This window comes from Tetrahymena thermophila, assembly GCF_000189635.1.
Source record: "Tetrahymena thermophila SB210 genomic scaffold scf_8254395, whole genome shotgun sequence".
Classification (NCBI taxonomy): Eukaryota; Ciliophora; class Oligohymenophorea; order Hymenostomatida; family Tetrahymenidae; genus Tetrahymena; species Tetrahymena thermophila.
The window spans coordinates 418,047-442,979 of NW_002476178.1; the positions used below are offsets into that span (position 1 = coordinate 418,047).

Consider the following 24,933-nt stretch of genomic DNA (forward strand, 5'->3'; position numbering starts at 1 on the left):
ATATTATGAATTTTAATATATATCATTTTAATATGTCTAAATGTATTTATTAGCTTATCTTTTTAGAGGTACTAATATCTATTATTTTAGTTCTTGATTTGTCACTTTTGTAGTTAAATGTTAATTAACTCTCATTTAAGATCTTTTAAAGTTAAAAGATATCACCTAAAGCATTTACAGAAACCTATATAGCTTTGCTTTTGTTTGTATGTTATTTATTTATTTTAATTAACAACAATAGGGTAGTTTTATTGAGTTTCTAGTTTTATACTTTTTCTTCCTTAAAACAGTGCCTGCCTTCATGATAAATTTACTAATTATGGAAAATTCAAAGCTAATCTAATTATTAGAAATATTGAATTCAATAACAAGATTAATATTGCTCTTACTGTTGTTACAATATTATATGATTTATTTAGGTGATATTGTAATTTTTCATATATTTTATTAAATTTCTTTTATAAAAAACAAATTATTAATATAAGAATAAAATATTACCAATAACAAAGAATCTAAAATCTGCTTTAAACTATTTAGAATATCTTATTATAATTCTAAGAATTAGATTAAATTATAACTTTAAAAATGAGCTAAATAAGTAAAATCTTTCTTTGATGGAATATAGTTAGAATCAGGGAGTTAAAGAATTTATGAAAATATTGACCATTTATTTAAAATTTCTTGTTGAAAATAAAGATTCAATTTTATCCTTTATAAATTTTTATTCAATAAAGTGTAAAAAAGCTTATTCTTAAATTATCTTTTCATATAAAACCTAGGTAAATTTATTTAGCTAAAAAAAAATATTTAATTGTAATCTATTACAAAAGAATAATAGCTATAAATATTATTTTAATTATTTACATTGTTTATTTTTACATTCCAAAAAGATAAAACTAAACTCTTTAAATGAAAAAGGAAGAATTATCATAATAGTTTCATTCAAAGCACCAAAAATCTTTTGCAATAAAAATATATTTTTTATTGATTACTAGGTTACATATAAATTGTAATTGACAATCTCTAAAGAGATCCAAAACAACAAACTATCTTGGTATTACTTATTACTAAATTATTCTATAAATATTAGAGGAAGGATTAATATCAATGCTCAAATTACTATATATCCTCCAATATTAACAGATTATTCTGCTATATACTCTTTCTGCATTAAATTTTTAACTGATAAATTATTAATATCTAGTCTATAAATTTATGTATATTTTGTTTTAAGAGCATAATTATCATTGATAAAGTAATGAAAGATATTTATGTTATGAAATAAAATCAATGGGCTATTTCCACTAAAAGTCTTAAATGAACTATAGACCAGTTGTCGATAACTCACATTTCATTACAGTAATAAATAAAATTTTTCACAGTAAATATTTTTTAAACAGCTCCACAATTATGAGAAGTATTTGTAAAGACTACAGAGTTTGGAGTAGTATGTTCTTTAGCTATATAATCTGCTAATTAAGTGGGTTAATTTGTTTTAGAAGAAATTTTAGTTTTTATGAAAAACAAATTTATATTTGAATTTTGAGTGAAAACTATTATTTTTTTAAAAATAAGATAAATAATCTTTAAATTAAGAATTGTAAATGTACCCTTTTTTGCACAGAAATTTATTGATATTAATTTCACATTTTATATTCATTACTACTTTAAAAGAAATATTTTACAACAAAAGTTACATTTTAAACAATAAATTTTAGAAGTGCCTAAATAATACTCACTTAGGTATAAACTATTATTTATTTTCATTTAAACATGATTTATAGATTTCAAACATGTGGAGCTGATAATAGGTTTTAAGCATAGATAAAATCATGGAATAAAACCATTTTATGTTTTATCATTATAATAACTTTCTTTAAAAACACATATAATTTTTAATTTCCCATTTTATATTATCTAAAAAATCTAATCAGAATATGCTACTATTTTGGAAATTTTTGCAAATAAATTAGCTTTAAATGTAAAAAATTTTAGAGGAGTCAAAATTATATCTTTTTGTACATTTACAAAAACTATTAGTTATTATGTTTAACTTTTATTATAATATTTTAATAATATAGGAAATTAGTCATTTTTCTTGCACATATAAATAGTGATCTTCACTTTTTAATTTTTGTAAATAAATAACTAATTTAAGCTTAAATTATTAACTTCATGAATTATAGATTATTTTTCAAACTCATTTAAAGCAAATATTTTTAAACAATTAATTTCATTTATCTTTCTTTCATTATGTTATTGATAAAATAAATTTTAAAAATTGTTAAACACTTTCAACTTTCCTTCCATAAAGAGTAATATCTTTGTAAAAAATAAAAAATAAAATTATTAAATTTCATAAAAGAATAAAAAAAATTTTAATAAAATACAAAAAATAAATTTATAAGCCTAAATACCATATTTGAACAATTAAGGTATTCTGAATGATAAAATTAATTTTCAAATTTAACTTTTATTTTAATCATCCTAATTATAAATTTATATGTTTTTATCGCCTATTTATTTATTTTTTTAAAAGCTAATTAAAGGTAATTTTATTATTTTTGGATTATTGTTGCAACTACTTTTTAGTCTTCCCATGATAATTTAACTAACATTTTTTTAATAGACTTCCTTTTCACTATTATTACTTGGTAATTTTGAATTTGATTTTTAAAAGAAGTTTTTATTTTTTGCTTATTAATTTTCTAAAATAGATAAATTCTCTTATGTGTTACTTATACCTTATAAGCTATCTAATTCAATTAAACTATTTACCTTGTCTTATGTTTCATTTTTTTTACATAATTTTTAATTTATTGTTTTTAGCAAGAATGGTATGTTTAAAATAAGTTTTATGACTAGAATTATGGGATTCAAAAATAAAATCAAAAGTATACAAATAGTCATAGCAATATTGTATTTGTCAATTATTTCTATATCTTTTTCACTGATATTGTTTTGTAGAAGCTAATTAATTTAAAAACTAAGCAACAGTATTAAAATAAGAACTATCATCCACAATATTGAATCTACAATTTACTTAATATTATTTAATTTATCTTTTTGAGGTCTAAAAATTATTCTAAGAACTAAGATTAAGGTTTCAATGAAAAGCCAAAAGCCTACTTAGAAATAAAATTAGCTATAAAATATTGCAAGGAATGTCGGTATCATTATGTTTGATAATATAAGAGTTATGAATTTGAAATTTCTACTAAAATATCTAATTTAGATATAATCCTCTAAAAATTAATTATTAACCATTTTCTAAAATTCTTCATTTTTATTTACTTCTTAAGCAAAAATTAATTTATTTTTCTCAGAATTAATTATTTTATAGGTTAAGTAAGATGCTATTATAATATAAACAAATATAATCACTAAAAATGCAATTTAAAATATCTGATTATTTGTTTATAACCCGTATAAATAAAATGACATAATCTGAAGAACTACTGAGAAAGACAAAACAATAATAATTGTCTCATGTAGCATAACTGTCAAAATACTAATGACTCTTTTATAATAGTAATAAATCCTCTCTTTAGTTGTAACATCCTAAGTGTACAATGAAGATTCTTTAGGACTGCTTTTCAAAAGATTCCCATATTTATTCTTTTTTCTGAGATAGTTTATTGAAAATATTGGTAAAACTAAAATCCATATTGCTAAAATAGAAATGATTGGTCCTCCACCATTTTAAACAACACTACTAGTTACTTTTTCTGCATTAAATTTGTTAGGTATATAATCTTGAAATTCCAACAATCTATAATGTTTATATTGGTATTAAGTAAAAACTATACCATTAGTCGTTTATTTTATAATTTAATTTTGATCTTCTTAAATAAAATAAGAAAATAAGTTTATTTTTTTGAATAAAATTAGAGGACTAGTTCCACTCAGAGTCTTAAAAAAGGCATATATTAATTGGGGGTACACAATGTCTATAAACAATAAAAAATAAAGCTTTTGCACTGACATAAACTACTAAACCGCTCCACCATTAGGAGAAGCTATGGAAAATATTATTGAACTTGCTGTTGTAGATCCTATTGCAATATATGCAGCAGATTAAGTTGTTTATGTTAATGTTTCTATTGTTTTTTAAGATATATTGGTAGGAAAGGCTTCTTAGGAGCATTAATTATTTGCTAAGTAATAAGAATTATAGCAAGATTAGCAATAACTACTCTAATCTTTACAAGTTTTACAGTTAGATGAGCATTACTAACATATTTATTTAGTCGTATCAAAATAGTATCCATCAGTACAATAACAGGTATTTTTATTTTAATCTAAACTCCATCCTGGTTAATTCTTACATGATAAACAATAATTAGGATCATTATTGCATGTTTAACAAAGATTAGAGCAATTTGTACAGTTTCTTTAATCTTAACTTAAATGAAATCCACTTGAGCATTGGCACATATTATTAGAAATCTACATAGACATAGAATTTTTGCAAGAAGTACAAAAATTGCTGCTAGTGCATGCTGAGCAAAGAGGAGGACAAGGTAAGCAATCGTTTGAAGAAATGTCTTAATAATATCCATCTTTACACTTACAAATTTGATTAATTAATTACATTGATGAAGAATTTTTACAAGATGTACACTAAGTACTACTGTTACATTCAGAACAAAGAGAAGTACAAGCTTAGCATTCTTTAGAACTCAAGTCTAAATAATATCCTGTTTTACAAGAGCATGTATTATTAACTAATTACCATGTAGTTGTGTTTTTACAAGATGTACAGCTTGTACTAGAATTTAGGCATTTTATACATGGAAAGTTACAACTATTACAATCATTTGTAGAAATGTCTAAATAGAATCCTTCTTAACACTTACAAATTTGATTAATTAATTACATTGATGAAGAATTTTTACAAGATGTACATTAAGTGCTACTGTTACATTCAGAACAAAGAGAAGGACAAGCTTAGCAGTCTTTAGAACTTGAATCTTAATAATATCCTGCTTTACAGGAGCATGAGTTACTTACTAGTTACCATCCAGTTGTATTTTTACAAGATGTACAGTATGTACTAGAATTTTGGCATTTTATACACGGAAAATTACAACTTTTACAGTCATTTGAAGTTGAGTCAAAGTAAAATTCATCTTTGCATTCACATTTGTTATCTGATGTTAAATTCCATAAAGTATTATTTTTACAACTTTAGCATTAACTTCCATCTTAAGGGTTGCATACCAAACATAAATTATTACTACAAGTACAAATTTTATTTTAGTTTTCTGTATAACCTTATGTGCATAAACATGTTCCATTTGCTGCATTTAAAGTTCTAGGTCCTGAAGATTGATTACATGATACACAAAAGTTGTTTGTATTTTAACATGTTTAGCAACTCTAATCACATTACTGGCACTAGCCTGATACTAAAAAATAACCATCTTAACATGATTAACAATTGTTATTATTTGGTCCATTACAAGTTTTACAAGAAAGGGGACATTTAATACAAGCTTAACTGGATCCATCATCATAAAAACCAGGATTACAAGGACATTTATTATTTGAGTCTAAATTAGCTCTGTTACTATTAGATGGACAAGAAGTACAAGTAGAAGATCCTGATGAACATATACAGTAATACGGGCAAGACGCAGCGCTTATAGTGGTAGTCCATACTATTTTAAACAGTAAATTAAAGATTTTTTATTTTTCAAACAAAATTAAATATTTATTATTTTTAAATTACTTTAAATATTATTTTAGTTATCAACTGTCATAAAATTTGTTTCCTATTAAAATGATTAAAGTAAAAGTCTAAAACATTATTTGAATCTATAAATTTATTTTACATTCAAAAAAGAGAAAAGAGTAAATTAATTCAATGTAGGTGTAGATTATCCTAATGTATTTCCATCGAAATTATAAACTATATTTAAAAAATTAAATCCATTTAAAATGATTAATTATCTTTTTAAATTTTTTTAAAAGTTAATAGATAGATTATTGATACATTGAGTCATCGCATACTAACCCCTACCCCGGATTTTTTTAAGATAAGTTTTAAAAAAATGGGTATAAATTTAAAAGGGGGTAAAGATATGAAAAACAAAGGTAATAAGGAAGAAATTAGAAATTAAAAAAAGACATTTAAACATTTTAACAAGTGTTCAAGTAAACTTGAAAAAAAGGTGTAATTAATAACTTATTATTACTTTTAATAAAATTTTTGTATTATTTACCTGTGATAAATTTTTAATAAAGCACCATAAAATAGGAAGTAAATCCATAAATATCAACAAAATCATTATTCAGAGGAAATGATTTATAATTATTGAATGTATTACTAGAATAATAATAAACATTCATTGTATATGTTTGACCATCTTTAGAAACACCTCCACATGTATAGTTAGCATCTACCTTTAAATAAATAAATAAAGAAATAAAGAAATTTTATTCAATATATTCAAATATATTCTTTTTACTCCCATTTTGATAAATTTTATTAAATTAATATTATTTGTAATCTAGAATGAGTTTATAGCATAATAAATGGTTTATTAGACAGATTAACCTTGAGAAATCATGTTTTTATCATAAACTGTTAAATTAATGATACAAAATTAAAATTAATTAGGTAAAATAAATATTTACTAAAAATTTTAGAAGATCCGCATGCAGCAAAAACTAAATTAACTGAGGATATCTAAAATTATTAAAAATAATTTTTTTTTTTAATTTTTTTAAAATTATTTACTTAGCTATACCATAGTCCTATGACTTAGTTTGTACAGTTATTAAAGGTTTAATGATTAACATTCTAAAAAAAGTCTATTAAATTAATTATTATTTTTAATGGCTATCCTGATATAAAAATAATATTTACTTTTGATTTCCCCACTTGAAAACCCAACCAAAATCTAAATTATTTCAAAAAAATCTTTAACATAATTACAATAAAAGTCTAATTAATAATTATATACTCCTGCTTCACTTTATACAGAACTTTATACAGATACGGTTTAAGTGTATGTATTGCTACTAGTTGAAAAAGCAGTATTATATTGACTAATATAACTTCCACCATAGTTTAATACTTATTTTTTTAAAAGATAAATATTATTTTAATTATCAAAATGATTAAAGTAATTACAGAATCCAGATTACTGAAAAATAGATAGAAATATATGATTCTTTATATAAAAAATAGATAAGTTAGCTTATTTATTTTTAATATATTGTATTTTATTACTGCATCAGATTAATAGAATTAAACACTAATACAATTTTAAGAACCTGAATAAGATTGTTTATTAGATGCTGCATAAGTGTTCGAAAAAGATATGGCTTTTTAAATATTTTAGATTACAAAAACGAACTACAATATTTATTTTACCCTTTATTACAGACTAATTTTATTAGCAAGTAGCTACTACTCCTACGCTTTTATATGTTACACTAATGATTTAATTGCTGCCAAGGTTAGTTGAGGTTAGAGTATTTGAAGTAAAACTAAAAGATTGACAGTAAATAAATATATTCTGAATGATTAGGAAAAGTATAATCTGTTTTCCTTTTTTTACTTTCTTCATTCTTACTATTTGCCTTTTGTCTCTAGATTATTAAAAGTATTAATATTTTTCAAAAAATAATTAAATTTAATTCTTAAGATATCATCCAATTACATTTATTAAAAAGAGAGAGTGCAATAGGTTTTGATTAGAGTAACATTAGAATTAATAAATATATAAATAGTGATAATTATGTAAGCTATATAAATATACAAATAGTTTATGTTAACAAAAAAAAATAATTTATTTAAAGAATATAATGTTATTAAAGAATACTTTATACATTTTTAAAACTTATTTTAATCCATAATTTTATTAAGTTTGTTTAGAAAATAAAATCTATCTCTCATTTATATTTCGATCTTTATCAAAATTAAATATTTATTCTAAAAATTTGCATCGAGACACATAAATTATATTAGTGGTTATTTGTTTACTTTATGTTTCTTACATATTTGATTATGTAAAAAATATAATTTTTGAAAACAAAATTATAACTCATGGATAATTATTTGCAAGTATCATAATATATAAATTATAAGTACCTTTCATTTCTCAAACTAGCTAGTTATTATTGTTTGAAAAATTTAATACTTCTACGTCAACTCACTAATAAGCCAAAGCAAAAATTCTTTTATAATGGATTTTAAATTAATGACTAATAATGTACATGTGTACTTAAAGTAAGCTTGTCTTTTCTATCTTATTTTATGAAATTTGGTGGTATTTTAATCATAATAAGAATTAGAATCATCAAAAGAATAAATTTTTTCCCATAAAAATAAAGTGTTTTTGATTATCATTAAAAATTAATAATAAATAACTAGTTATTGCTTTACATCGATAAACTTATAAATAATAAATGAATAATATCATAATTTTTTCTTTGATATTATTTGTTAATATTTCAAATTCCAAATCTGTTTATAATTAAAATTAAAGATTTTTATGTATTCCTTTTCTTTATATAATATTTTTTCTCTGCATTTATTTTCTATTTAATACCAAGTAATTATTATACCATAAACTTGTAACTTCTTTAGTTGTTTTTCTGATAAAAATTTTTGAAGAAATATATCATGTAAATATATATAATTAAAAATTTATTTGAGTATTTTATTATTAATAAGATTAGTTAATTATATCCATATTGGTTTTTTAAATTTTTTGTGAATTACATCTTTTAAATTTTATATTCTCAAATATCTTTTATTAAAGTTAAATGTTTTACCGCTTGAATGAAAATAGTAAGATATTTTTTAATTTATTAAACAGCTTATAAAGATTACTATTTGTATTTCTTTTTAATAAAATTACAGTTATAAAATATATTTTATACTAATTTTAGATATTTCTCAAACCAGTTCTTCTCTTCTATTAAAAGTCATTAAAAATAATGTACCAAAATAAAAAAATACCAAATAAATTTAGTTTTACATTTATCTAAAACAATTAATAATAATTATCCTCTCTTGCAATTAGAATTATACTAAATACACAGAAAGAATAAAATTATATTAACTTTAAAACTTATAAAAATATAATAATTAAATTAAACCATAAATATTATCTTTAAAAATTGATTTAGTTTTAATAAAATATAAAATTTAATTATTTTTCTGTGAAAAATTGTACTTTTGTCTTTAAAAATTTTTATTGTAAATAAAATATTTAATGTGAAATTATTAAATAATAAATAATTTTTAAAAATAAAAGAAATTTTTTTTTCAAAGATCATAACTGTTTTAAATTATTATTTATATTATGAATTTTAGTATATTTCATTTTAATATGTCTACATTTATTTTTTTTATTCTTTTACAACAACCAAATTAAATTCATTAGCTTATCATTATAGAGGTAAAAATATCTATTCTTTTATTGATTGATATGTCACTTTTCTAGTTAAATGTTAATTAACTCTCAGTTAAGCTCTTTTACAGTTAAAAGATACCGTCTAAAGTATCTAAGGAAACCCATATAGCTTTGCTTTTGTTTGTTTGTTTGTTTGTTAGTTATTTATTAATTTTAATAAACTACACTAAGAAAATTTGATCGAGTTTCTAGTTTTACACTTTTTCTTCCTATTAAATAATGCCTTCAAAATAAATTTACTAAATATGGAAAAGCTAATCAAATTATTAGAAAAATTCAATTCGATAACAAGATTAATATTACACATACTGTGGTTACAATATTTTACTATTTATTTATGCCATCTTGTTTTTATCTAATTTATTAAATTTCTTTTATATATTAGCTAATTATAAATCAAAGAATAAATAAATACCCATAACATACATTCTAAAATTTGCTTTTTACCAATTAAATGTCTTATTATAATTCTAAGAATTAAAATTAATACTTTAAAAGCGAGCTAAATAATTAAACATTTTTGATGGGATATATTTAGAATTTTACGGGAATTAAAGAATTTATGAGAACATTGACCATTAATTTAAAATTTCTTTTGAAAATTAAGATTAAACATAATCCTTTATAAATTGTTATTCAATAAAGTGTAAAAAAACTTATTCTTAAAGTGTCTAAAAGCTAGGTAAATTTATTTATCTACAATAAAATATTTAAATGTTATCTATTACAAAAGAATAATCGCTATAAAGACTATTTTAATTATTTACTATATTGTTACATCCCAAAAAGATTAAATTAAACTCTTTAAATGAAAAGGAAAGAATTATTATAATAATAGTTTCATTCAAAAAACCAAAAAATTATTACAATAAATATAATTTTTATTGATTACTATTATCCGTCCCAAACAAAATAAGCCTCTAGATGGAGCCATGCGGCTACAAAAGTATGGATTTACTAAAAATAAAAAAATTTTTTTATATACTTTAGTAGCCGCATGGCTCCATCTAGAGGCTTATTTTGTCTGGGACGGACTATAAGTTATATATAAATTTTATTTGTATTTCAGATCCAAATCAACAAACTATCCTAATATTAATTATTATTAAATTGTTCTGTAAAAATTAGAGGAAGGATTAATATCAATATTCAAATTACTATATTCCCTCCAGTATTATCAATTATAATGATATATACTCTTTCTGCATTAAATTTGTAATAGATAAATATACAAATAACTAGACTATAAATTTCAGTAAAATTTTTAAAGAGCTATTATCATCTTTGATAAAGTAATGAATGATATTTACGTTATGAAATAAAACCAAATGATTAGTTGCTAAAAGCTTTAAAATGAATTTTATACCAGTAATCGATAACTCACATTTAATTACATTAATAAATAAAGTTTTACACAGCAAAAATTTGTTAAACAGCTCCATAATTATGAGAAGTTAATGAAAAGATTACAGAGTTTGGAGTAGCATGTCCTATAGCAATATAATTTTTTGATTAAGTGGGTTAACTTAAATTGTCAATGGTTTTAGATGAAACATTAGTATTTATGATTAACAACTTTATATTTGAATTTTAAGAGTGAAAACATATTTAATTATTATGTTTTGTAAAATGAAGTAAATAATATTTAAATTAAAAATTGTAAAAGTACCCTTTTTTGCATAAAAATTTATTGAAATTAATTTCGTATTTTATAATCATACAACTGCTTACACATTCATCACTACTTTAAAGAAATATTTTACAACAAAAGTTACATTTTAAACAATAACTTTTAGAAGTGTCTAAATAATACCCACTTAGGTATAAACTATTATTTATTTACATTTATACATTTCAAACATGTAGAGCTGATAGTTCATTTTAAGCATATATAAAAGAATGACATATAATCAATTTATGTTTTATCATTATAAAAACTTTCTTTACAATCACATGTATAATTTTTCATTTATTATCTGTACAAGCTAAGCAGAAAATGCTACTATTTTGGAAAGTTTTGCAAGGAAATCCCAGATAAATAGTGATCTTCAATTTTTAATTTGTGTAAAAATGTAATTTATTTAACAAAATGAATTATAGATTATTTTTTAAACTCATTTAAAGCAAATATTTTTAAACAATTAAATCATTTATCTTTCACTATGCTCTTGATAAACTAAATTTTAAAAATTGTTAAACACTTTCAACTTTTCATGAGGAGTAATATTTTTTAAAAAATAAAATTAAAAAATTTCATAAAAAATAATTAAAATCTAAAAAAGAATTTAAGAAAGACTTAGAAAGAAATTCCATAGAAAAAACATACAAAATGCTATGAATTCATGGGAAAAAAGATGCCTCTAAATCATAGAAACTCAAGAAAATGTACATAAAGATTTATTTAAAGTATATATATTTGCCTATACATCTAAGTATTCTATCAACGATTAAAATTAAATATAAAATTCAATACAATTATAAAAATTCTTAAATATCACTTGTGCAACTAAAATAAGCCTGTAATTATTTATTTGAAAAACATTTTTTTAAAATTTATTTAATGAAGATTTACATTGCTGTAAATAAATTTTTTTAATTTTATTAATTTTGAAATATTATTTAAATAGTGAATTATTTATAAGTAAAAATTGAGCTATCTATGATATTCATTGAAAAAATGATTATTATAAATTTATAAAATTCTTTAATTTAATTAAGCACTATTATTAACTAGAAGCCCTAAAATATAACTAGAGTCAGCATAAAATATGTTTTTTTTTAAATTAAATAAAAGTTAAATTAAAATATTCTATTTCCTTCTAGTTTATAGTGAAAAAAATAAAAATTTAGCACAAATTTGGTGAAAAATTATTAATAGAGCTTGGTTTTTATAAATTCTGTGTTAAACTTGATGTTAAAAATATGGTTTTAGTTTAATTCCAATCTAGTTAATATTTTAAAAATATAATATAATAAAACAGTGAGATAAGTACTACATACTAACATTTAACTTACTAGCAAAAATTATTGTTTATTTATTTGATTTATAAAATTATCATTTTCAATTTTTATTACTTCATTATACTAATTACCATCAATGTATGTGACTTGAGAAACTAATAAAATAATTTTTGTTACTATTAATGTTAATAATTAATAATGCAAATATTATTTTTTTGTTAAGTATTTCTAAAATTAGCTTATTACTATACAGGTACACTCAATATGATTGCAACATCAGAATTTTATTTTTATTTTATAATATTAAAAGTTTTTCTATTTAAAAACTAAATACATAGAAATTAAAAAAATACTATAATTAACCTTATCTAAACTATTAAATGCTTAATATCTTTAAAATAAATTTCTTTTATGTTGAAATTATTTTTACAGTACCTATATAACTCTCCAAATTAAATCCTATGAATATCTAGTAAAATAGTATATTTTTAAGAAGTAAATTGTAAACATAAATATAAATTAATATTATTTTCCAGTTCTACTTATTATTTTTGAAGAAAAATATTAATTTTCCTCTAAAATCAGAATCATCATATAGTAAATTATTTTCATTTATACTGGTTGAAGTAAATTAAAGTACTAAATACATAAATAGATTAACAAATCTTATTATAAACAAAAATAATTATATTTATCTTTAAGATAGGTTTGCTAATTAAATATTTTACTATTAAATATAGAAAATAATTTAAATATTTTAATTTAAAAATTTTATCTTTATATAACTATATTTTAAGTTTTCTATATCAATGTAATCTTAGTTATTTTGCCAATATATTAAAAAATAGATCAATTCATATTTCTGAAATAAAACTCTAGTTAGGTAAAAATATGTTAAATAAAAAATCTTATCCTTAGATAATTCAAATTCTATAAGCTTTATCCTCAATTAACAAAACAAATGTATTTTTGGTTATGTAAGTTATGCTTAAGACTTCTTTTGTATATGAATATGATTATTAATAATTAAAGTCAGAAAAAATAAAATAAAAGTTTATTGGTATGAATAATATAATTATTTGAGTCTTTTCTTTTTTGTTATTTATGTATTTTTCTGAAGAAGGAAATTCATAATATCTTATGAAATTTATTAAATTAGTGGTAATAAAATTATTCAAGAAATATAATAAATATGAATCTATTTTTCAGATCTTCATATTGTTAAAGCTCTTTTTCTTCACTATATACTTTTTATAAATACTTTTTCTCTGATCAAACAATTAATTTTTTTAATAACCAATATGTGGCTTTAATTCAATAGAATTATATTATCAATTTCGTTAATTAAATGCATTAATCATTCAAAATAATAATAATAAATGATTAAAAATAAATATTTTTTAAAAATTCAATAATATTAGAAATAAATCAATTTAATATCACAATAAAGGTTATTCAAAATACAAAATTTTATGATTTATTAAACTATTAAGCTTTTTTTTATGTTTTTGTAATTTAGGAAACTTTGTTTGACTTTTTTTATTTCATTTGGTTAATTTTGAAAATGATTTGCAAAAAGATTTGTGTATGATTGATTGTGCCTTATTTATCTTATTTATATAGAAATAAATTATGAGCTTTATGCATCTTAAAAAAGTAAGAATTTTGATCACATTCATCATCACCTTTAATCGAAGCACAAAAAAGAAGATAATTAAAAAAATGAATAATTGAAAGAATATTATACTTTAAACTAAAATTTGAAGCTTGATTGTTGGATTAGAAATTCAACAAATACTTTATGATTTAATAAAATATTAATAGGATATTAATAGAAAATAGTATATATAATGTCAATTAAACCAATTAAATTTCATATTTATAGATTCCTATTCTTGAATCATTTAAGAATTAAAAATTGTGTGTTTCAAGTGTAGATTTCTTAAAAAGATGAGTATTGTGTTAATTCTGTTCAAATTGAATAGATTATTTGATAATTTTTATGAAATTTAATCAAATTATGGCATTTATAATAATTATACGATTACGACATAATGTATTTGGCTTTTGCTAGTCTTTGAAATTATGAGATGACAACATCATATTATTTTATAAATTGTACTAAAAAATGAATTTGGAATTGGATTTACAAGTTATTAATGAGCGAAAAAAACCTAAATTCAAATAGAAATGCTATTTATTGATTTTATTTATTTTATATTATAGCAATATCTGTATTTCATAGCTATCATTTTTAAGTATAATTTAATTTTTTATCTTTCATTTTGGTTCCTAACTAGCTAGCTAACTTCAAGTCAATTAAATTAGCGTTAAAAATTAGTTACTGCTTACAATTTATTACAGGGAGTATTTTTAAATTTTAATATATAAAGCTCTAGAATGATAGATAAAGCAAAATCAAAAGACTTAATTTACATTAATAATTTTATAATATTAAAAAAATATTAAATTTTAGTTAGCACTTAGTAAATATAGATTTTTTTTATCATTTCATCTGGCTTCATTTTTTTTTGAGTTGAATTATGAGATGAATTGTTAAAATTGTAAATTAGTTATTTTATTTAATTCTTTAACTGTTTAAATAACATCGAAATAGAGGAAAGGAATATTATGTTTTCATATTCATTAATTGATTTTATATTGATAATTAGCTAGCGGATCACTAAGTTAGAGATCAGTATTTTATTAAATAAAAAAAATTCATAAATTATATTTATTTGTAAAAATTTAGAGAAAATTTAATTATTTATGAAATAATTTTTATGAATAAAAATAGATCTGATATTTATTTAAAAGAAATTATTACAGAACAAAAATTTTTGAGAAAAAAAATGAAAATTTTTGATAATTTAAATTAATTTTGGAAGAAAAAATATTCAGTAATTAAGGAAGTTTATATGAATTTCTGAAAAAATTTATGAAATCAACATCAAAGTTATTTTTATATAAGCTTACTAAATTTCCTTAATTCTATTTTTTGATTACAGTTTGCTCTTGAAAGAATAAAACTAACTAAGCCTTGCTTTATATCATATTTTTTTTTTTTAGTTAATAGTTTAAAAGAACCAAGCCTTTTTAGAAAAAAAATTGTTAATGAATAAAAATTAGAATTATATTTCCCACATTCGTCTCTTATTTGTAGCTAAAAAAATTCAAACATGGTGAAGGTTTTATGTTTTGCTTATTTTTGATGGTAGCTGTCATTTATAAATGGTATAGATTAGGTAAAAATAAAGCTTGGAAGGATTATTAAAAATAATAGACTGTAATTAAGGCTTCGTGTAAGTTTTGTATGAAGGGATAGTAAAATAAAAATGATTAAACCTTACAAAGTAATCTAGATTAAACAAAATAAATAAAAATTGCATATAAAAATCACAATATTTCACATTTATAATAATTTATCTTCAAATTTTAAATATGAAAATATAATGAAATTTATTGTTTGATTGGTTAATTTGTTTGTATGTTAGCTAGTAAGACATGCTTTTGAATTAATTCACTGTTTTTAATTTTATTTTCGGTGATTTTTCTTCTTCTGTACATAATAAAAAAAATTTAATCTATGTATTCAAATTTCTTTGTCTGTCTATTTAAGAGAAAAATTAATTAATTAATAATTAGAACGTATTTACAAAAAAGTATTATTAAATTCAGTTACTCATATATGCTAATTAGCTTATAAGACTATGCATATATTGCCAAAATTTCATATTAACTCCATTTTATTGATTTAGTTTTGCCTAAATGATTTGGATATGTAATTTTATAGGTTGTTTTGTTATATTTTTTTGAATAATATTAGAGATTTACATTTTGTTAAAATTCATAATTATATTTTCCGCAGGTTTTATTAATATATAATCAGTAATTAACTATAAATAAAAATATAGTAAGCATTCAATCATGCTATTTTGAAAAGTATTCTAGACTTAATAGTAATATTCATATTTTCAATTATTTACTAGAGATAATTGAAATACCTTTAAAATCTATAAAATTTTCAGAATATTAATTTTAAATTAACTTTAACTTTTTATTTTTTCTTATATTTCTTGGATAATTGTATAGGATTTTTTGCATTAAATCTTTTTAAGAGATTTGGGAACCAAAAATAAAATTTACAAGATAATAGCAATAACTCTTAACTTTTAAGAAGATATGTTTAAATGAAAAATCTGCAGGCTTTCTGATAAATGAAATGGAAATTATAATTTATTAATCCGTTTTATTAATAAGATGGTTATATTATTATAAATGTAGGAGATAGGGGCTTTTTAATAGAATAGTATAAAGCTCATACATTTACATTTGAAGAGAGTTAATTTTCCAAATATAAATAGCTATTTGCAGGTGGTAAAGTAAAATAAGGTTGATAATTATTAAAATAATAATTTGATTATAATTTTTTTGTAATAAATTAAGAATTAAAGTATTGATTTGTTAATAAATTTGAAGATAATATAGCAAACATTTTAAAATAATTACAAAATTTTTTTAATGAATCAAGGCTTATTCAACTAGAGTCCTAACTATGGGTAGTTTTACATTGCAAGTGCTTAGCCTATGCTCATCTTTCCGTAACCAAATTAAATAGCAAATAAATTAGCATACAACGAATTCCCTAATTACGTTCCTATAGCATAACCTTGTATTATTTCTCCTGTGCCAAACATTTATTATATCCCTTAATAGGTTGTTTATTCATCTTAAGAAGAATAATAGAAAGCAATTAAGAGTCCGGTCAAAATGAATGAAATAAAAAGCGTCGCGCAGCCCTTTTAATCTTTTATAAATGAAAATGCAAAGTTTATTAACAAGCAACATGAATAATAATGCAATGAAAATAGTAAAAACGATATATGCCAAGATATTTAACAGCAAACATTTAAAAAAAACTCCGACTAAAGCTATTTAAATAGAAACTAACAGGAGTAACTTTCTGAAAATAAATTTTGTTCAGATATTAACAATCAGAAACTAAATTACATGTAAAATTATGTTGATTACTCGGATGACAGTAAAGATTCTAAACTTAAAAAAAAATGTAAAGAAAACTAATAACTTACAGAAGGAAGTGTAAATTTTGCAAATAAGTGCTTCGAGCATTAGTAATCCATAAAAAAAGGTTTGCATTAAAAATCAAAATTTATTATTTAGAAAAGCTAGGCTGGCTTTAGAATAAAAAGTTATAACCAGAGATTAAATTAAAACAACAATATTTAGTTAATTTGCACATTAGGAAGGTCGTTGTAATTATAAAATGACTAAAATGAATTTCATAGCCGGTCAGTTAGATATGAAAATACTTGTACCTCTGCTGATTCACCATTTAATCAATTAAAAGAAGGTGAAAATAAGCCTCTTAATTTAAAACAAGCTAATAGTTATGAAAAAAAAAAAAAATTAAAAAATCTAGAAAAAGATTATTAAAAAATCCAAAATAACTTTTAAGTGAAAAATGAGTTCAACCTTAACACCTAAGAATCAAAAAAAATAAATTAATAAATTGGTGTAAGGGAAAAGTCTTCCAGTTAATCTGAATAAATTGGGAATTTTCCTAGAGATATAGAGAGAAAATGCATATACTAATAATTACACAGCTTGAGAAAAGCGATAAAGACAGATAATATTCATGAAAATGAATTGAGCAGTATTTTAATTAAAAAATTGAGCGAATTAAATCTTTTTAAATAGATTCCTCCATGCTCTTTTAACTATGAAGAAGATGAGCAAGCTTTATAGAAATAAGGACATAATATTAGTGAAAAGTATTAATTAAAATCAATTAAGCTAGAATACGAAGGAGGTAAAGAAAATAATGAAGAAGACTAACAAGTTGCAAATGTAATATCGAAAAGCAAAATAAATTACAGTGATTTTGTAAATATGCTATCAGAGAAAGTAGATTCTTTAGAAGAAATATAAATCAAATAGCTTCAAAGGCTATAAAATTAATAAATAAATTTAAAATCTGTTTAGGGCAATAAAGAAAGCTTAGTTTAATATTTAAGAAATTTGGAAAAAGATATTTTATTAAATGATAAAAATTGTAACAAAAATTGTGATTAAGATCTCAAATCAAGCAAAGTATTAAAATTATTTGAACATTGTGATTAAGTTTTGTAAACTATCTCACTCACTGAGCTCTTAATGGAAGGTACAAAAACTCACTAAGCCATTTTTAGCATGGTTAATTAAAATAAACTAGCAAATTAAGAGGATTAATTTTAAGATTTTTTAAATTCACAAAACTAGCCATCATATGGGGAATTTCATATGAAATTTCCCCAGATTAATTAAATAGAAAATATTGATTAAAATCTAAATAAATTTTAGCCATTTCAATAGGTAGTTTCGTAAGCTAATAATAGCACAACAGCTTCAGCTACGTCATAGGAAAAAATTCCTTGCCTTCAAGAGGCATAATTACTCCCAAATTAAATTTCTTCTTACGAATAGCAATTTTTACAATTCCAAGTTAAAAACTATGACCTTTTACAAAAATTCGACTTCTCACAGGTTAGACAAATAGCTTAAAAGTACCGATCTTCTCGCTAACAAAAACAAAACACCACTTACAAAGCTAACTCTAAATACCACAACATGAACAAACTTCTCATGTATAATATAATGGGTATGTTTTAAATCGATAATCTATAAAATTTCACATTGGATGAAAAAATTATTAATCATCTCGCTCACATTGTAAGAACACTTAAAATGTTAAGTAAGAGGAGTTCTGAGAAATATAAATTTGAGTATTTTTCACGTGAACATTACCACATTCTATTTTTAAAAATCACTGACAGTAATTTAGAATTTCTCACAAATTCTGAAAAAGATAGGTTCCTTCATCAAAAGTGCTTTAATGTTGATTTTTAAAAACAGCTTAATCCTGTCCATTTAAATTATATCAACATTATGAAAAAGTTATTTTTTTAAATTTTCATGACATCAATCCAGTTCGAAAAAATAATTGATGATGGCTCTACTTCAAAGTAGAATCTTAGAAGGTAATACTGCTTGAAAGCTATTAGTGGTATAAAAAAGTTATCTAATGGAGAAATACTAGTTCGCTTCTGAAAAACTCTCTTTTTAATTTTATATTAACAAAGGACATAGAAAAAAAGATTGATAGATAAATTCAATTCATAAATAAATAAATCTTTTTATTTAAAATATTAAATAAATTCCAAATGAAATCTTTAACAAAGAACTTATGCAATAACTAAATTCCTTATAAATATTACACAATTATTATATAATTAATACTTTAAAAAAGTAAACTAAAACTCCTAATCTTATATAATTAGCTGTACTTATAAAAAATAATTTCAATCTATAGTATATTTATTATATATTCATTCATTTTTTCATGTTTAATTTACTTATTTTTACTTATAAATATTTTTAAAATTATAAATTTTCTTTTCTGAGCAATTTTTTTTAATTTTTAAACTTTTTTCCTTGCCTGCTTCTTTCAACTATAAAACAGAAGTTGCTAGAAGCTTTTGAAGCTACACTAATTAATTAAGGCATTTAATTTATATTTTTAGTATTATTATTTCCATAAATTAATTAGATTAATTACAGATGAAAATTGGTAGCCAACATTCCCAAATTTTAAATTTTCACAATTATCTTAAAATAATAAAGCTAAAAGCTCACTATTTCACTTAACTAATGAATAATTATTGCATGATATAACTTTCAATCTTTAACTATTAAACTGAAATTGATTAGAGTATTTCATTTCACTTATGATTCATCTCAGTCTAAATTTCATTCAAATCAATTTTATCATAAAAAAGTAAAAATATTTGTTACCCAAAACAATGAGTAAATAATGCTTTTACTCTAAAAGAAAAATACATATTTTAAAAATCTCTATCTTTTTGTAAAAAACTTTCAAAAACTACTCAAAACTGTATTTTTAGAAAATTTCTTAATAATTTTGAGATTTCTCCCAATTTTACTTTTAATTATTTTTTCACTCATTTACAGTTGCTTATGTAAAATTTAACAAACTAAAAAACAAGAAGAATCTAACTAGCTGCACTGAAAAGCACTACAAAAAATTTTTTTTATTTTCTTTATAATTCTACAATTTTCATTCAATGTATATAAAAAATACTAAACCCAATCTTTTACAAACTCAAAAAAAAATATTTTTATCATAAATATTCTATTTACATTTTAAGCAAATACCATCTTTAGGAAAATGAACGATTGTTACTCTGATAAAGAAGATAATGAAGAATAAAACTAAATTGCTCAAGAAGAGATCTTTTTAGTAGAAATGCTTGCAACTGAGGGAGTTAACAATAATGAAATACAAAAGCTTAAAAAGGTATGTAGTTGTTATATTAATTCACAATAAGACAATATCATTGATTATATAAAAATAAATATAAAGAATGGAATCCTTTCACTCAAATCTTTAGTTATGAACACAAAGAGGGATCTTGTTAATATCTATGGAATTCCTGATAATAAAGCTGATTCATATGTCAAAAAAGCTTCAGAAATATTAGCTCGATCTGAAAACAGCAGGTTATTCAGCAGTGAGTTTGTTCTCGGTACTACTGTACTATAAAGAAGGAGTTAAATAAGAAGAATATCAACAGGATCCAAGGCTTTAGATGATATATTGAATGGGGGAATAGAGTCTCAAAGCATAACAGAATTTTATGGAGAATATCGTTCAGGCAAAACATAAATAGCTCATACTGCATGCGTTCTGGCTCAATCTTAAGATCATTGCTAAAGTAAAACAAGCATAAGAAATTTTAACTGGTTTTAAATAAATTATTCTGCTTAAATATAGCCATTTAAATAAAAAAATAGGTCCAGGAAAAGTTTTATACATTGATACTGAAGGAACCTTCAGACCTGAAAGAATATGCTAAATAGCTTCGCACTACGGAATGGAGGGTGAATATGCCCTAAGTAATATAATTTATGGGAGAGCCTATAACGTAGATTAATAAAACACATTGCTTATTAAAGGAGCCCAATTAATGGTAGAGGAAAATTGTTTTGCTCTACTAGTTGTTGATTCAATAATGGCTAATTTTAGATGCGATTTTTCTGGAAGAGGAGATCTCTCTGAAAGACAATAAGCACTTGGCAAGTTTATGAGCAGATTATAAAGAATGGCTGCTGAATTTAATATCGCAGTGGTAAATAAATACATTCTTTATTTTATCAACACCTTTCTGCTTTTATACGATTCTTATTCTTAAAATTAACAAACAGATTATAACAAACTAAGTTATGGCTGATCCAAGTGGAGCCATGACTGGAGGCGCTATACCCTAGCCCAAGCCAATTGGAGGCCATATTTTAGCCCATGCATCGACATAGCGCTTATTCATGAAGAAGAAAACTGATAACATCCGTAAAGTAAAGTAAAACAAAACAAAACTTCTTAAATCACAAATAAAAAATTTTTCTTTCACTTAATTAAAGGCTGGTTGATTCACCTTATTTGTAAGATAAAGAAGTTGATATTATGGTTAGCGACAGAGGAGTAGGAGATGTTGAATGTGATAAAAAGCCTTCTACTGGTTGATTTTATAAAAAATAGAGTAAAGAATATTCTTTGAGAAAGTTAGTTAAATGAATAAAAAATAATATAAATAAATGGTTTATAAGATGTATTATACAAGTTTTATTAAATTATAATTGTAGTGGTATTTTGAAAATAATAAGCTTCAAATTATAAATTCATAATATTTTAACTATTTTTCATTGTTAGAATTGACCTTTTTGATTCATTTAATACGGGAAATTTTGTTAAGATTAATATTAATATGTTGACTAAGATTAAAACATTTATGGAGGTTGCTAATACATGTATTGTTAGTTGTAAAATGTACCTGAGACGTTGGAACCATACATACTACCTCCATATGTTTAATATTAATTCACTTATTGTTAGTATGCACTAAGTGCATTTAAAGCACTATAGTCTCTCTTGCTATTATCCTACAAATTTTATTAATTACTATTTTAATTAGAAAAATTGTTGTTCCCAAATTAAAATAAGTTATCAAATTGAGTTTTCTACTCTTCTTTCTTTTATTCATTCTTAATTTCATTTAGATCTATCAGCATTTATTCATTTTTACTAAAATTTTTATAATCTTCGTTGTTGTCATTTTATTTTTATTCCATTTTGTTTTGATTGAAATCTATCTGATTCTAATTTAAATAAATAACAAAAAATTAAGATAAAACGATATTTAAATATATAAGTTATGAGAGAAATTAAATTTAATTTTATTTGGTGGTTTCTTCTTAAAAACTTTAAATTAAACATAAAACCAAAAAAAAATATTTTGATTATAAATTAAAAGTAATTGAATCATTTTAATGCTTTAAGAATTAAACTTAAAATTGAATTTTTTTCTCTAAAATTATTTAAAAATTGTATGTTTTTTATTACTTAGATAGGAGATGGCTGTGATTAATTTTGCTAATATTGATTTAATATATTTTGATTTTGAGAAAATCCTATATTTTATTAATTAACTTGAGGAATTTGCTGCTAATATTGCTAAAAGATTATCTACTGATTTTGCTATCCATTTTATGGAGTAGTATCTATGTCTAAGTCAAGAAGATTGATTTCTGTCTCTTTTTTCTTTTATTATTAAGCCTATTGCTATTGCTATTGTTATTGTTATTGTTGAGCTTATTGCTAGAAATTTTTTTATTAATTTCTTTAAAATTCTTGCTGTTATTGCTGCATTTTTTCTTGTCTTTGCTTTTCCTCTTCATTTCTTCTTTATTGCTACTAAATCTACTACTGGCTTTACTATTAGTTTTGGCTTGATTGTTACCAATTTTTCTATTAATTAGGTTGTTATGTATATCCATTTTAATTCCATAATTATTTTTAACTTTAATCCTACTATATCTTATTACTGTTTGCTGTAAATCCCCACTCCCACTACTACTACCCTATAATATTTATAAAATTTATTTTTAAAAAATCCTAAAAACTAAATTGGTACAATATTTCATAAATAAAAGAAATGAAATATTATTTTACAGAAATCATCTGACTATCCTTTTGTTGGAATTTCTTTATTATTTAATTATTTTTAAGGAGCACTTTGTTATTTTGAACGTGAATAATTTTAAGATCCAGATTACTCTTCCTCCTCTTCCTCATAATAATTATTATTTTTCTTATCTTTTTAACTATTACCATTTCCTTTGATTTTATTTTTACCATTATCATCTTCATCATCACTATCTTTATTTCTACTATATTTATATACATCGTCTTATTAATCGTCTTCATCTTCACCGTTTTCATAAACAGAATTCGATTTTGGTTCTATGATACATTTTAAATTAAATATTTTATATTAAAATAGAAATAAGTAAAAAATAGCTAATACATTTATTATAATTTTGGCTTTATACAGATATCGGTTTATCAGAGCCAAAACCTTGCATGTTCATAGATCTCTAATAAAGTTACTTAGCTTAATCTCTTTCAAATTAAAGATCTCCATCATCTGATAAAAGCTAAACTATTTTTTAAGCTTTATTCCTAATAGAGAGTCCTCTATCTACTCCTTTTTCAAGCATTTAAAAATCACAATGAGTCGTGATATGAACTATTTCTCGCCTAAAATCACTACATAGGTCATATAATCCATTTTTAATTAGGTACTCTATCAATTCTAAAGTCTATTTGAATAATACTTAATCTTAATAAAGGATCGAAATATAAATTTTGAAAATTTTTTGTAAATTTATTTTTAAATTAGTATTATCAATGGTACTTTTAAAATTTTGCGCCAATTCTTCGTCTTATTACTTAGCCTGTGAAAAATAAAATTCAGTATCACTTCTCTATTTTCACTATTGATTTTTAATAAAATTGAATCATATTTTTTTGACAGTCTGGAAATAATATTTTTTACAAATGGTAGCTTTCATCTGAGACTTATCTCAATAATTTAGGGTTAACTCCCCAATTATCGTTGGAAGTAACTTCATGCAATAATTTTTCAAGTGGTGATCTATTCCTGATTATTTTATAATTTCATTATATTGATTGATTTATTTTATTTAATCCCTCATGCAGTAAACAATCATAAACATCAATAATGGCTTTTTACATGCTAAATACTAAACAAAACAAAAAAACAAAATTACAAGTTAAGAACTTTTGTTTTTACATCTTGAGCATACTTTTTTAAAACGTCCATTTTACTAATCCTTCCTTCTTAATACTTGCTTTTATTTTATTTTAATTTTTTTCTTCAACTATATATATTTGCTAATAGCTGTAAAATATTGAGGAATGAATCTTTTAATTTCTTTTAACTAATTATTTAAAAATAAATAACAAGTTTATTACTTATTAGCATTTATATATTAAATTGATTTCTGTTTATCAATTAACCAAGTAATCATGATTTGTGAATTAATATTAAGAATTTAATTTGACTTTAAGTTGCTTTAAAAAATCAAAATCAATCTTATATTA

General features: G+C 21.8%; 4 protein-coding genes across 4 annotated transcripts; 1 reads left to right on the plus strand and 3 right to left on the minus strand. All coding sequences in view use genetic code 6, as the record gives it.

Moving 5' to 3' along the window:
* Positions 1-3,322: 3,322 nt before the first annotated feature.
* On the minus strand, positions 3,323-7,580 carry TTHERM_00458210 (EGF-like domain protein; the record flags this gene model as incomplete). The annotated part of the gene is made up of 13 exons (XM_001024228.2): positions 3,323-3,356; positions 3,443-4,854; positions 4,908-5,663; positions 5,838-5,914; positions 6,228-6,408; positions 6,474-6,589; positions 6,643-6,694; positions 6,746-6,819; positions 6,875-6,908; positions 6,972-7,084; positions 7,142-7,181; positions 7,241-7,335; positions 7,385-7,580. 13 exons carry the CDS (start codon positions 7,578-7,580, stop codon positions 3,323-3,325), a joined length of 3,180 nt encoding a protein of 1,059 aa, XP_001024228.2.
* A 9,540-nt stretch (positions 7,581-17,120) lies between these two features.
* On the minus strand, positions 17,121-18,123 carry TTHERM_000458218 (hypothetical protein; the record flags this gene model as incomplete). Its single annotated transcript, XM_012800039.1, has 3 exons — positions 17,121-17,202; positions 17,486-17,796; positions 18,016-18,123. The coding sequence occupies 3 exons, from the start codon at positions 18,121-18,123 to the stop codon at positions 17,121-17,123; spliced, it is 501 nt and encodes a 166-aa protein (XP_012655493.1).
* A 2,517-nt stretch (positions 18,124-20,640) lies between these two features.
* TTHERM_00459230 (meiotic recombination protein DMC1, putative) lies at positions 20,641-21,993 on the plus strand (the record flags this gene model as incomplete). Its single annotated transcript, XM_001024231.3, has 5 exons — positions 20,641-20,769; positions 20,836-21,187; positions 21,267-21,601; positions 21,678-21,829; positions 21,891-21,993. The coding sequence occupies 5 exons, from the start codon at positions 20,641-20,643 to the stop codon at positions 21,991-21,993; spliced, it is 1,071 nt and encodes a 356-aa protein (XP_001024231.1).
* Positions 21,994-22,169: 176 nt separating this feature from the next.
* On the minus strand, positions 22,170-24,652 carry TTHERM_00459240 (ENTH domain protein; the record flags this gene model as incomplete). The annotated part of the gene is made up of 7 exons (XM_001024232.2): positions 22,170-22,625; positions 22,870-23,387; positions 23,479-23,769; positions 23,834-24,128; positions 24,224-24,302; positions 24,365-24,469; positions 24,600-24,652. 7 exons carry the CDS (start codon positions 24,650-24,652, stop codon positions 22,170-22,172), a joined length of 1,797 nt encoding a protein of 598 aa, XP_001024232.2.
* Positions 24,653-24,933: the final 281 nt, after the last annotated feature.